This window comes from Micrasema longulum, unplaced genomic scaffold (genome assembly GCF_059751315.1).
Source record: "Micrasema longulum isolate JH-2025_06_02 unplaced genomic scaffold, ASM5975131v1 h1tg000140l, whole genome shotgun sequence".
Classification (NCBI taxonomy): Eukaryota; Metazoa; Arthropoda; class Insecta; order Trichoptera; family Brachycentridae; genus Micrasema; species Micrasema longulum.
Genome location: NW_028277346.1, coordinates 539,955 through 555,253, shown reverse-complemented (window position 1 = coordinate 555,253; position 15,299 = coordinate 539,955). Strand labels below are relative to the sequence as shown.

Genomic DNA, 15,299 nt, shown 5'->3' with positions numbered 1-15,299 from the left:
ATTTTGCATGGCAGTACGCTTTTTATTGTTTCTACATGTATACAAAAAAGCGTTGTTTGTCTTTTAAATTATTACTTACTATGTTTGTACTTACCTGTATATTTTTTGTAAATGCTCCTTGGGCGTATTGTAAAATTGAATAAATAAATAAATACATTTTCGTATGGGTTAGACCAGTGTTTCCCACGGTGGGGCGTACGCCCTACCGATGGGGCATAACGCCTCAGAGGGGGGGCACCACACTTCAGATATGAGACACGTCGGCACTTCGTATTTAAAGGGAATACTCATCGGTCATAACAAAAAAATGCCCGAGATGTACAAAATTGAAATATACGCCCAATTGTACTTAAAATAGAATGAAACCCGTTAAAATTTCAATAATTATCTGAACACACAGAAACTGTGCAGGATGTAGGAATAATGGCATGGATTTGTGAAGAAACTAACACAAAATATCCCCAATATTATTTTTGGTATGTGTATATATATTTACATATTTATACACACACAATTCTGGGTTTTATCCTAAGGGGGAGTAGGTATATTTTTATTTATATCACTACAGAGATGGGTAGAATTTTTGTTTCAAGATTATGGATATGGATGGTCATAAGCCCTGTAAACGCTCGAATATCCATAATCTTGAAACAAAAATTCTACCCATCTCTGTAGTGATATAAATAAAAATATACCTACTCCCCCTTGGGATAAAACCCAGAATTGTGTGTGTATAAATATGTAAATATATATACACATACCAAAAATAATATTGTGTAAACAAGATCTGGTCAAAAAATTAAGTAAAATAAATTGCAGAGTCATCTGCAGGCGATTACTAGTAATTAATTTAACTCGGATAGAGTCTTAGCTACATAAATAAAGTAATTTGCTTTAATACTTAACCTCAATATCAAATACATAGATGGCGCTCCAAACGCGCTAGCGAAAGCTTTCCTTGTTTCATGACATATATACAAAAACCAAAAATGTCACCGATATGGATATTCGCTAATAAGCGGAATGGGGAATGTTGTAGAGTATCTACATAAAAGTGGCCACTTGAACCCAACCTATGACAGGTCATAAGCCCTGTAAACGCTCGAATATCCATAATCTTGAAACAAAAATTCTACCCATCTCTGTAGTGATATATACAAAATATTCCCATATTACTTTGCATGCCAGAACATTATTACTATCCTTTCCCTCATCTTATTCGGTGGAATGTGGTTTTAGCGCCATAAGCGATTTACTCATTGAAAAACGAAATCGATTAAATATAACTAATAGAGATACAGAGGGGACCTGAGACTGAAATTAATTAAGTTAGATCCGGACATTGAATTTCTTTGTAGCAAGAGAAACTAAATTTAATCATGAATTAGGCGTCAAGATATGTGTGTTTGTACTCAATTTCAATTGTCACTCGTGTTTTATTATTGTTTTCATTTTTATTTTATTCTACTCAATTATTTTATTTACTCAACAGTTCTACATACATATTTTTAGTAAACAAACAGATATAGCGTATAAACTCAGAACTAATAACAGATTTCCACATAGTATATTTATTTTTTATTTTTTATTTATTTATTTAACTTTTTGTACATAATGTTATTTGTACATTGGCGGGCTTATTGCCAAATGGCAATTTCTTCCAACCAACCAATAAAATAATAGTTTTATTTTTATAATTCAAGTTACAGAACATATTCAATAGAAAAAAAAAAAAAATTAAAAAGTGGAAAATATATAAAAGTAGAAATAAACGTATTTGTTTATAAATTACCTTAAATCAAAACTATTACTCAATGGGAAAAAGCGGAAAGAGGAAAAAGGAAAGGGGGAGAGATTAAGGAAGAGAAAGGAGATGTTTCTTCAGACGTGATTTAAACAGAGATAATGTAGTAACATCTTTGATGGTGGATGGGAGATGATTCCACAGTCGAGCCGCATGGACACTATATGAGTTAGAGAAGAAAGAGGAATTGTGTATGGGTATTGAGAGAGTGCCTTGAGAATGAGAACGAAGAGGTAAACCATGAACTGATAAGCGTTGAAATTTTTCACACAGGTGTATAGAATAGAAAGTTAGTAAAGAAAATATATTACATATCAAATAAATAAATATAATTTATACATATAAAAATGTTATTTTCATGTCCTCAATATTCAAAGATTTTTTAAATATTTATTTTAAGAACATTAAGTTACCTAAAACATTTAAGTTTGTAAGTGAAAATTCTTGATGGAAGTTCATTGTAATTTATTATATAAATAAAACACGAGTAATACTTTAATCCACAAATTTGGAATGTCCAGTGACCGGTTTCATCGCTTTCGCGACATCTTCGAGACTGGTATCTTTATTTAAAAGTTAAATGTATTTATACAGAACAGAAGTAAGGATACATAATTCAAAGTTATATGTAAGTAAATTAAATAAAGTTATTTTTATCTTAAGGTTAATTTGTTGATAATGATCTTAAGGTTAATTTGTTGATAATGATCCTTAAGATAAAAATAACTTTATTTAATTTACTTACATATAACTTTGAATTATGTATCCTTACTTCTGTTCTGTATAAATACATTTAACTTTTTAATAAAGATACCAGTCTCGAAGATGTCGCGAAAGCGATGAAACCGGTCACTGGATATTCAAAATTTGGGGATTAAAGTATCACGTATAAAGAGAAGATAAGGAGGGAAGGGGAGATGTACATGTTTATTTTTATAATGTCTATTAAGTTACATAATACATTTTTAGTGTAAATTTTAAATCTAACAGAGTGCTGTTTGTGTGATCTATATTTTTAAATTTTGTATTGTACATTGAAAAAGTCCTACGAAAAAAAACATTTTTAACATACGATGTTTTACTTATTGGTACATGAAACAGGTGGTACCGTCTACAAATCCTGGCTGGCACATGTATTTTTATTAAACCAAGCAGCTCTGTACAGTCAACCATTCCTGTCATAATTTTGTAAATCAGTAGTTGGTCCGCACACACTCTGCGGTATTGTAGAGAAATGATTCCATGGAAGGTGGAGGCAGTGAGAGTAGCTACATAAGAAATACCGGTTTTGTATTCTATTTTCAATTTGTGTTTTGTAATCATTTCAGTTATTATATATGTATTAGAATAGGTTTTATTTAATTTAATTAGGGGTTTATATGTTTACAAACATATTACAATATGATTTGAAAATTTACCCGCTGTTTACCTAAAAAAGATGCCGGTGGGGCATCTGACTTTTGAAAAAACTACGGCGGGGTATTACATAAAGAAGGCTGGGAAACACTGGGTTAGACTGTACAAATTTCACCGGCCATAAAATGTAAAAACACAGATATGTAGAACAGTGCGTGCAGGAATGCACGTAACGGTTCGCTCTATTGTGATCACGGGTTCAATCACATAGATTTTCACGGATATTGATGTAGGTTTTGTTTCCTTGAGTTATTGTGTCCAGGGCTTCAACTCGAGACATAAGACTCGAAATTTCAAGTCTCGAGATATTTTCTATAGCGAGATTTTAATATTGAAATTCTGAGACCAGCAGGGCGATTCTAAACGCAGCCTGTAATTTACATACTAATACAAAAATAAAACGATAATAATACCATACAATAATAAAAAAATAATAATAATAACCATGGTTAATTAAGACAAACACAGGACAGTCAAAAATACTACATAATAGACTTAAACACTACAACGACCTACCTTACTACTTGAAAACTTTTAATGGAGACAAATTTAAAATCAATCTGAAAAAGCACATGATGACTGAACTAACTAGACTAGACGGGACATAAAATGACTAGACAATATTAAATTTCTAATGTAACCCTAACGGGTTTTTTAAAATTGTAAATAAATAAAAATAAAAAAAAACAAAAATAACCATTACTTTATCTACTACATACACACTTAGGTAATAGATTTCTCTGGATCATGTCTAGTCTGCCTAACTAGGTACAACCTGTTTTAAAGCAGACATTTTTATGCAAAAATATACAATAACATGACTACCCACTAGTTAATTTATTATAAAGTTTACAATAAATATACCATTTATTATTTTAGAATGCTTTTTAGTAAATTTTCCGATTTTTCTCTACCTAAATCCAGTAACCATTTTACTACACATTTATTTAATTGAATTCGGGTCATGGTTTTGTGATGTTCTGGTTACATATTGAATATTTTGGGGCCCAGAAACATGATTTTTTTTGCATGAATTCAGAGTTTGTGGTTGACCCCATGACCCATCCTCTAGTTTAACTTCTGGTGGTGTGAGAGTGTTCCTTTAAGGATTTGGTAGAATAATTTGCTTTCACAAACATTTTTTTCGAGATATGTTATATATCTAATATATCGAATTCCTCGAACAACTTGACGCTGGGGTACCTAGAGGTCTTTTTAAAAATTATTTTTACAATCGATTTTTGAGCAGATTCGAGAGGTTTTAATATTGATTTATTAGTACCTCCCCATAAGTTATAATTGAGTTACATAAAATATAATATAGTTGTTTCGCACCTATTTAGTTGTTTGAGTTTAATTAGGGATAAGATGTTACGTATCGACTTGAAGATACGGGAAAGTTTTCTAATTTTTTGTGTTATACACATGAAACTAGCAGACCCGACAGAAGCTGTCCTGCCCGAACGTTGGCAAAATACTTTTCATTGAGAGCAGGTACCTAGGTACTGGTTTATGGTTGAATTCCAAAACATAAAACAAATATTTTTTCATATATGGCATTCTTTTTGCAAACGTCGAAGTCCGGTCGTCTCACCACCAAAGGGGTGTACTTATGTAGGAATACGATTTTTATAATGTATTGAATTTAATATTATTTTAGTGTTATCAAAAATCCAATAAAAATAAATAAATGGGTAGAAGTTATAAGGAATTTAAGGAAAGGATCTGACCAAGATCCACAAAAAACAAATGCTGTTTGTTATCCAGAGAATGCGCATCTTGAACATATATCTTTTAATATTTTACCGTTTTTGCTTGTATATGTAATTTTTAATACTTTTTAAATGTTATTTGTGTTTTTTTTTATACTTTTTTTAGCATGTATACATAATTTCAATACGTTTTTGATTAAAAAAAATTAACCTGTATTGGGTGTGCGCATATTTTGTTAATTAAAAAAAATGATTTTATTTTGTACTAGTTCAGTATGTATATATACATACATGTAATTTTTAAACTTTTTCAATTTTCTTTCCCAGATTGCATAATGTAAACATTATTTTGAATTTATTTCCATGCCTAGTATTCTGTTTATTTTGTTATTTTCAAGTATTTTTCATACCCTTTTTAATTTGTAGTATATCATAATTTAAATTTTTCTGCTTTTGTAAATAATATTATAGTTTAAAATGTAAAAACGTCTTTAAATAAATTTGTTATCTGTATGTCCCTAAATGAGTTTTTTTTTAAAAACTCCTTGGGAATATTGTATATAATTATGTATAATATGTTTTCAATTTAATAAAAAAAATAAAAAAAAACATTCAAAAACAAACTTTTCTTATACTTTAAAAAACAACATGTTTCCATTTTTGGTAAATGTATTCTCCTTGAATACAACCCCTGTAGATCGATGAAAAACATTAATTATCCTTACTTTTTTTTTACGTATTAGATTTAAGATTTTAATAACTACGAACACGCACAGGTGATATAAGTTTTATATAACCCGTCGATGGGAGGAGTGCTCTCCCAAAACTGTAGTAGTGTTCTTGTAAAATAATAAAAATTGTGTAACACTAATAACAAAGTTTTATTTTCATAAAAAATTATAATGAAGTGTCACGAAGTGAATGCCGATTCAATTAAAAATACCATTCACCATCTTTAAAAAAGTTCAATAGGTTTGATCTACAAGAACAATAACCTACACTTAATATATCCGATACGTGGGAATAACTATTGCCGAGTTTCTGGAGTCTATTCAATACAGCATTACAAGTATACACTGTCCGTGAATTGTTGCTATTAAACGGTGGTACCTGTCTAGTAATTCTTCTCGGCACCCTGAAGCTGATGAGAAGTTCTGGGTAATCCTATATTGAATTTACAGTGACGATTTTTTTATGTATTGTGTGAATTTAGGTTAGGTGAGATTAGCTGTATAACCCGATAATTTTAATAAAACATTTAAGAGGAAAAGCGGTCTGACTTTTTTTCGTACAAACATATCCCCTGGATTATGGCACAACAGCAGGGGTTTTAAAAAATACCATTATCGCGTCATTAGGATTATCCAAATACCCAGAAAGCGATTAGTTTTATCCGCAGTCTTCGGACGTATGGTATAGAAATATAATAAATAATTTAGAGAAACGGAAAAAAAACGAATACAGAAAAATTAATTTTGATACTTTTTACATAAAAAAAAATTAATAAAATCGTTTCAGTTTTATAGTGCGGAAAACGGTACAACGAATCGTCGATTTTTTAAATTTTATTTTCGATTTTAAATTTTATTTAGTGCAGTCGTCTTTTTAGTACAGTATTGGGGAGGCATCTGCGAGATAGTGACAGAAAAACTATGTTCAAATATCTATTCATCAAATTTCTCTGACACCGTATATCCTCTTAAAATTGTAAAATGCCAAGTTTTGACAATATGGCTAATCGCCGATTAGCTGTTTTCCAATACGGCGCCGTTGTGTAATTTGGCTAGCCAATATGTATTCCGGTTAAGATGCTTATCCGGCTGTGACATATATATATATATATATATATATAGTGACTTTGTACAAATTAGTATACCATGTTAAATAATGTCTTTAGAGCTATTTATATATGCTGAATCAGGTTAAATTTAGTTTATAATAATATTATTTTCTTTCTTTCCAGAATCATCAAAAATGTTTGGAGGCTACCGAATAGTCCCGAAGAGTTGCGAAGCTTCCAGGCCACCGAGTAAAAGTAAACTAGGACTCATAAAGAATGGTCAGCCAGTCTGCATGTTCAACCATGAGTGTACTCAGAGGAACGGTGATGTCGTCGGATCGTGCATGGATGGATTTCTTTTCGGCGCTTGCTGTCAACTTTACGGTCCTCAGCTCAGCAAACACAACTCAGTCATCTCAGGGGTTGTTGTAACGAACCAGAATAATCTCCTAAGACCAGACCTGATAACTCCGGACAAAAAACACACAGTTGTTCACGAAGATTCACCTGATCTACACGAACTAGTCAACTCATACTATAGCTCAAATACACAAGACGAAGAGCAGACATCAGACAGCGTTGCTAAGATCACGAACGCGTTATTGCAAGGGGAACTAAATAAAGAAGATATAATCATGGAAACTGGTGATATCCCCGACACTTCCCTCTTTAGCCACAGCACTATTTCCCACGAGGAAGCTGACACATTTTTAATCAGTCAAAACGAGAAAGACGTCGATGATGTTCTTCGACCAAGTGATTTTATGGCTCCAGAAGCCAATAATGTTTTCACTACAATCAAATCAAAACCATCAACTGCTCAATTTACTGTAACATCTTCACCGGAAAATACTTACACACATAAACCCACGGATGATGCGGCGGCTTGGAAAGATTCCACAACAGAGGAAGAAGAAAAACAAAAGTTCACCGCAGCACCTACAAAGTATTACACTCAGTACACGGAAAAACCAGTCTATCATAAGCCCGCATTTAGACCAAAGCCAACAACCACTAAAGAACCGATAAAGGGACATTTTGTTTTAGTTCAAACTGTTACGAGACCTCCACACCCTCTTAAGGGGTCGGTAACAAGTGCTGATGCAAATCAAGAAATTGCGTCGATACAATCGATTGTCGACATGCTCAATCCATCTAATCCTCAAACAATTGTCGAAAATCAATCACAACCAATCAAAAAAACGCCCAGCAGTTTATCCACAACTACGACACACAAAGCACCTTCAACTAGCTATGTTTATAGCCCGACCGTTACAAACCGTCCAGAATACGGCTCTACGTATCCAGAAAAGTATGGCACTTCATCAGGGTTCTTTACAAGGAGGCCAACTATTCGGAATGCAACAAAGCGTCCAGAGGTGGCGACTAACAATTATTACGGCTCTTCAACACTATCGTATGATGACTATTGGGGCTCTTCATCATCGTCGGATGTTCCACAACCACCATCGACTAGCTACGTGTACAGTTCTGAACCAACAAAACGACCATTATCAAGCATTCACAATGAAGGACCTAGCTACGAAGTTTCCAGTACTCGTCCTGATACATTTTCGAGCGTTACACCTACTGTTATTGTCTTAGACAATTCTCAATACGACCATTATACTCCGAAGCCACCTAAATTTTCGACGCCCAACTATCAATCCGTAGACTCAGAAGACTATCCTTCTGTAACACATATACAGCCACTGAAAAGAAAGCCAGTGCGACCAACAGTATCCAATAATCACGTTGTGTCTTCAACTAATTTGGTACATTACGATGAATTGGACAATGAGGCATCAGAATCAAGTTATGGACAAGATCAAAATGAAGACAGACCACAATCATATACTTCTGAGCGACCTTCACCAACTGTTTTGATAACACCAAAACCGAGTATTTTGTCTTCTTCAACTAGACCGCCATTCGCACAAGTGTCAAACGATGAATTAGCTAATTTTCCACCAGTGAGAAACCCAGGTGGCTTTATTCAGTCAACAAGTGGAAGACCCGAATTGGCTGTATCCAATTATCCTAAACCAAACAATCCATCCACCCAAAATCAACCACCGCCTGTAGCCCCCACTCCACCAAAAAGAAGGAATCCAGTTCAGCAGGTCGTTTTGAATAATATTATTTCTAATACAAATTTAGTCTATCTTAATCCACAAACGTTGGTTCGCCAACCCTGTTCAAATAATAACTGTTCATCTTCAGAAGGACTAACGGTAGCACCAATTAATACTACTGATACTAGTACCGACCTATCTACTGACTCTATTGGTTCTACCACTGATTCTACACCTAACACAACTATGAATTCAATTACTTTATCTACGGCCTCTTCCAGTTCTGGTTCTACTGTCAACTTTATTCCTAGCTTTAACGCTGTTTCTATTGCTGGTTCTTCTACTTACTCTACGACTCATTTTACTTCTGACTCTACAACTGAATCTGACACAAAAACTCAAACAGAATTAGATCCATGTATAAGTAAGCTGTCGCAATTATTAGCGGCTCATAGACCATATTCATCATTAGAGAACCCGCCAAAGCTGTGCCCTTCAGTTGCTCAACTATCACCAGATGAAATGATGAATTTTCCTCCCGTTAGGAACCCAGCAGGTTTTGAAGCATCGAGTAGACCAGGTCTTATTTCGACAGTGACAAATTCTGAATTAAGTAGCGTATCTCAGGGTATTAATGCAATACCAAATCCAATTGATTTGCAAGGTTTTTCAGAGGCTATTCCCGAACCTCCGAAACAACAAATACAAATCCCTCAATTGATTTTGAATAATCAAATTTCCTCTACCAATGCAGTATACATTGGATCAGGCACAAAGAATCCAAGCAAGCAAAATATTACATCAGTTGAATCTACCTTACAGGCTTCTTCAGACGACCTCACCAACTTCCCACCTGTTAGAAATCCAAACCTCAACAAAACTGGAACAGTTCCCAATAACTTGTTTACCTCCAATTATTCGACCACAGACATTATCTTCCAAGATGTTGAGTTCACAACTCCAGCCCTTCTTTTCCAAGAAGACGATGAACTTAACGACAAGATGAGTTTGTTTGTTAATAAGATAGTTGGTAGTTTCCAAGATACTTTCCAAGAGCTCCACGACATTGTCATTCTTGATAAGACCCAAAATGTGACCCAAAATCGAATTCCGACGACCAGGAAACCAACGAAGAAACCGGTAAAAGGAGGAACGACCACAACGAAAAAAACCAGAACAACTAAAAAGCCAGCTGGTGCAGCCTTGACGACAATTGTAACGCAACAACCAACAACAAAAAAACCACTAACGAGAGTAAGAATTAAAGTTTTAAATTAACTGCAGTTCTTGTACTATAGATTTGTCCTTCCGGCAAACAGGGAACATTTATATTTTTATATTTTTAGTAGAGTTACTTTACTGAGAAAAGATCAGAGTAGCTGCCTTTTCGTAATGCTCTGGAGTCGCGGATAGGTCCGAGGTTCGAATCCTGTTCCACCACAACTTTATTCCCATTTTTACAAGTCATTTACTAGAACGACATGGATCGAAAATTAAATCATATTTACAAATCAACAATATTTTGAGTTTGTCCAAATTTTGTAGACAAGGACTGGATTCAACTCCCTGGGGAGCTGTTTATATTAACATATTACAACAGAGATGAAGGACATTTAAGAGAAGGTAATATAGAAGTCTACAGGGCTTATGACCTGTCAATGGCTGGTTTAAGTGGCCACTTTACACACTGTGTAACATTCACCATTCTGCCTATATTTGAACATCTATATTCCTTCAATTCTTTGATCTTACAAACTCAAAATATTGTTGATAAATTACCTGGTCCATGAAGAAGTATAGAAATTGAAAAAATAATATTTTCAGGCGTTGCCTAGTACGTAGGTGAAATAATTCAATTAGATGAATCTCGACCGCATAAATAAAGGTTTCAGCTCTTTAACTTCACAAACATCAACAGATGAGAGAATCGAAGGAATATAGATGTTCAAATATAGGCAGAATGGTGAATGTTACACAGTGTGTAAAGTGGCCACATAAACCAGCCATTGACAGGTCATAAGCCCTGTAGATGCCTAGACTTCTATATTACCTTCTCTTAAATGTTCTTCATCTCTGTTGTAATATGTTAATATTTACAAATTATTAAACGTATGCAAATATTTATGTCATGTCTAGTCAGGTTTTGGAGCTGTGGTGGAGTTAAAGACTGACGAATAGGTCTGACGTTTGAACCTTGCTGAACCATAACTTTGTTTGAAAAAAATACATCAAACGCAATTTGTGAAACCAGCGTCGCGGGTTCGATAACTACCAGTTGCAAGAAAATAAATTAAGAGTTATTTATTTATTTTTTTCTTTTTTTATTTTTTTATTTTTTATTAGGTAATTCAACAAAAATACATACTAGAAAACATACAATTTGAAAGCATTCGTCGATACAATTTTACATGCATATATATCTTCAATTATAGAATTACACAAAATAGATTTATATATTAAGTTGTAATACATATTTTTTTTTTTATACAGGATACAATGCAATAAAAAATAAGTTGTACGTGTGTACTTATTGAATAAGATTTATTCCTCAGAGATTATTCGCAAAAGCTGAGAGAGTATCATGAAAAAAATTTTGTTTCGGCATTATATATTATATTCCCGACACATGCGGGCCATAGGTGTGTGGTATGTAGCATTATTTGAAAACAAAGGCAGTTTAAATATTTTCCGATGTCTGAGTGATCTCAATCCCACATTTATTTGTATTTCATTTAGGAGGTTAGTATCTACTTTGTAGTTTGTATTTTAATTAAATTTATTGGTCTAAATGCTGTGGTGTATTTTTCATAGCTTCTTGCCGTATTCTCTCTTTTTCACTTGCGTTCAAGCCTCTAAAATAAACGTTCAGTAAGTTTAAAAAATAATATTATAACATTGGGGAAAATCGTGAGGATGCAAATATTTAAATTTTAAAATTTTATTTGAAAATTACGTTGGATACACAAAGCTATAATGCAAGAACTGTACAATTTAACAACTGGCCTATGCATCAAATATGTTCAAATTATTTTTACAGGCGACTACTGCAAAGCCAACGAAACCAAGAACCACTGCGTCAACGACCGCAAAGCCAACGAAACCCAGAACGCAATCAACAACTGCCAAGCCGACTAAATCAAGAACGCCATTGACAACCACAGCACCTATAACGACCACGATACTAACAACAGAAGTTCCCGTAGAAGAGGAATCTTTCACTACAGAAACACCTTCTGGAGAATTTAAACATCGTAAGCTGATTAAGTTTCTTCATATATTTTTATCTCTGGCGTCAACCCTGTAAGATGAATTGGTTTGCAGCAAAACTTTGCAGTTCCTCTGCCACTTCAGTATGTCCCGTGTGACCTTCTTTAGCTCTTCATATGATCTGAAGACCTTATCCTCTCGGCGAGGGTGTCCCCTGTAGTTTGTTCCTTCAGACATACCTCTATTAGAGACTCTCGTGACGCACTATGTGTCCACTCCATCTAATAGTCTTTTGGAGATAGTCTTAAGCGAGTGCTTTCCTTTTTTGATTCTATAATACCAAGAACTTCGTCATTCGTGATGTGGTATCTCCAGATAATTCTCCAAATTCTGTTAAGCGCGAGTCTTGCCTGATGTATACGGCTCTTAACCTCGCTCTTTGACAGACCATCCCAGGTGATCTTGCTCTCAAGGTAGACAAACTTCTTCACATTCTTTAGTAGAACTTCTAACATCATTACTCTCATTTGCTGCTCATTTCAGCACAAAGCTATTACCTTCGCATTGTCTTTGTTAATTCTCATCTTATATTTTATCTTTAGGATATTTTATATATTTGTTATAGCTTTTTCAAGTTCCTCTTCGATTTTGGCAATCAAAGCGATGTTGTCATACATAACCGTCACTTATACACAAAAAAAAATTAAGCGGTACTGTCATCAACAATACTAAGAGTGTCAATTTTTTATTGAAAAGACTGAATTGACACTTATTGCAACAGAGAGGTAAAATATTTTTGAGTAGGGAATATGGAAGTCTAGATATTTGGCATTAACAGGGCTTAGGACCCTGATCATATTAATAAGTTATTATTTTTTATTATTTAAAGTTGTCTCCTCCAATACAGGATATTATAAACCTTAATCTCGCCAGTGACAGATCTACGAGATCTAGCACTTCGTCCTTCAATGAAAAAGGATGAGACGACTCGTGTCTTAAACACGCTCATATTATTCCCCTCTTCCTTTCCTTTTTCTTAAAAAGGTGTATGATTCCTTGTAGTGGCATTGCTATCAATGGAGACCCGTCAAATATTTTCAAGAAAAGGTTTTCCGAATCATTTTCCCTCGATATTTTTTTATATATCCGCTGCCTTTCACTTTTATTTTGTTCATATTTTTAATATGGTTTTTGTATATTTTTAGTATGTGGGGTACGTCCGATGGTCAAATCTGGTAGAATAGTCGGCGGTAAGGGTGCAACGTTTGGAGAGTGGCCTTGGCAAGTTCTGGTCAGAGAATCAACATGGTTGGGCCTCTTCACCAAGAACAAATGTGGAGGTGTCCTGATCGCCACGCGATACGTCACTACTGCCGCGCATTGTCAACCAGGGTAAGTAAAGGCCGTAAAGTGTATGATTAACCTGCATAGTATGATTAACCCTTAGACTGCTAAACAACGATATATCGTTGTTGTTAATCCCTATCATAAAGTTCTAACTAGACTGATGCTGACGTCATAATCCCCAAAGGGGTAAATGCATTCGGGAACTGCTTGTTGCACTTAACCGTCAGTGGTATAAAACATTTTCAAAACATAAAAATTACTTATTCGACGGGTTATTATTCAGTTTCGTACTTATTTCAGCCCTACGGAAAATTTAATACAAAAAATGTTTTCTTACGCGCGGTAAAAATTCGAACATTAAATTGTACAGCAAAGTTTCTTGAAAATTAATAAAAAATAATTTAAAATATTTTAATAAAAACGAACTACTTTGAACGACGTCACTTGTTCATATGAATCATCCAAGATATATCTTACTTAAATTTTGTTTAGCATGCATTGATGGAGGTGGTTGGTTTGATAATAAGGGCACTTTGCCCCGCAATCAACAAAAAAACCATCATAATACTGTCGTTTCAATAATAACTATTAAAACAATGCGCCTTGAGATTGCTGTGTGAGATAATTTTTGTTTGTTTTTATTTTCGATTAAGAAAGGGTTTACAACCGCTGTACGAGAATGTGTTGCGGGCGGCACGAGTTGTCTATCTTGCTCACTCCACTGGGCTTGAATTAGATATTTATGAAATAAAAGATTTTTCTTGGAATTGCTATTAATTTTTAAAACAGTAGTGTGTTTGGAAAACAACGTATTCGATAAAATATTTTTAAAATGTATTAATAATAGAATTTCTGATTAGATTCTTGAAAAACTGCGTAGCAGCGTAAGGGTTAACCTATGTAGTATGATTAACCTGCTAGTAACTGAGATTGAAAAGGCAACTTGGGTTTAGGTTCTCCTAAGGCATGCGCAGCATGTGTCTAAGCCAAGTTCACCACCGCATCCTTAATACGCTCATTATAGGAGACTACTGCGTCTGTTTTTGAACTTCAATGTTAGTTATGAAATCAAATTACCTCATACCTAATATTTTCCTCAAGCCTTTACTCCCACAATTCAGAATTTTGGTGTTTTAAGCTTTGGTAAGGTGGCATGATTTGGACCAATATAGGTGTACTGGTATTATGCAAGAGTTGAATAAACTATACCCAAGATACCTCTTCTTTACACCTGCGGGCCTTGCCGTTTTGGAAGGTCGTCGATGACCCACTTTCGGTTTTATTCGATGGAATTAAGGGACTCAAGATTGACGTTGGAAGCGTCTGGTAATGTATACACGCTCCTCATGTGGAAAAGAAGAACAATCTGAGATAAGCCAGTGCTAAAACAGAAATAATGTTTTTAATAAAGTAGAGAAGTCGCGTATCTCCGCCAGATCATGGAAGGAAGCAACTATGTGGTTCTACAGCTAATTTTGATAGGGGAAAAAGCTGGAATCTGATGGCATCAAAAGTCCTGGCTGAGGAACATCTGGGACTGGACCGGAGTGCGCTGGGTTGAGGATTTGTTCTAGTTGGCGCTGGACAGGGATTTTTACTATAGAATGATCGCCAACTAGAAGGAACCTGATATATTACAGAAATAAAAATATTTCAACAACTGGATGTTACCAAAACTTACACCTAATTGCAAGTACCTACAATACATTTGCTGTGCTAAGTATTTCACGCACAGACTATCTCAATAGAGGAATTTAAAGTGTGCGATTGACGGATATCTTAATTATTGAATATTTTTAGTAAATAGCTATTATAAAATTATTTGGTTATTAAAAAATAATTCAATTTGGTTTTAGGAAAATTATTTCGATTATTTAATTTTAGGCCTCTATTACAAATATTTTTTGTGTCCAGGCGGATGAAAACCACAGTTCTGTATGTGAAATAGAATCCGAACC

The 15,299-nt window shown here is 34.2% G+C and overlaps 1 protein-coding gene across 2 annotated transcripts in view; it reads left to right on the top strand.

The window, feature by feature from the left end:
• Positions 1 to 15,299, top strand: part of flz (transmembrane serine protease filzig) — an 84,216-nt gene that overhangs the window by 43,526 nt on the left and 25,391 nt on the right. Inside the window, exons 3-6 of one of the 2 annotated variants that reach the window (XM_088242479.1) lie at positions 6,896 to 8,835; positions 9,610 to 10,041; positions 11,825 to 12,038; positions 13,200 to 13,386. In XM_088242479.1, coding sequence (XP_088098605.1) covers positions 6,896 to 8,835; positions 9,610 to 10,041; positions 11,825 to 12,038; positions 13,200 to 13,386 — 2,773 coding nt within the window. Of the gene's footprint in view, positions 1 to 6,895; positions 10,042 to 11,824; positions 12,039 to 13,199; positions 13,387 to 15,299 lie in introns of both variants that reach the window. The other variant, XM_088242478.1, reaches the window with a different exon arrangement.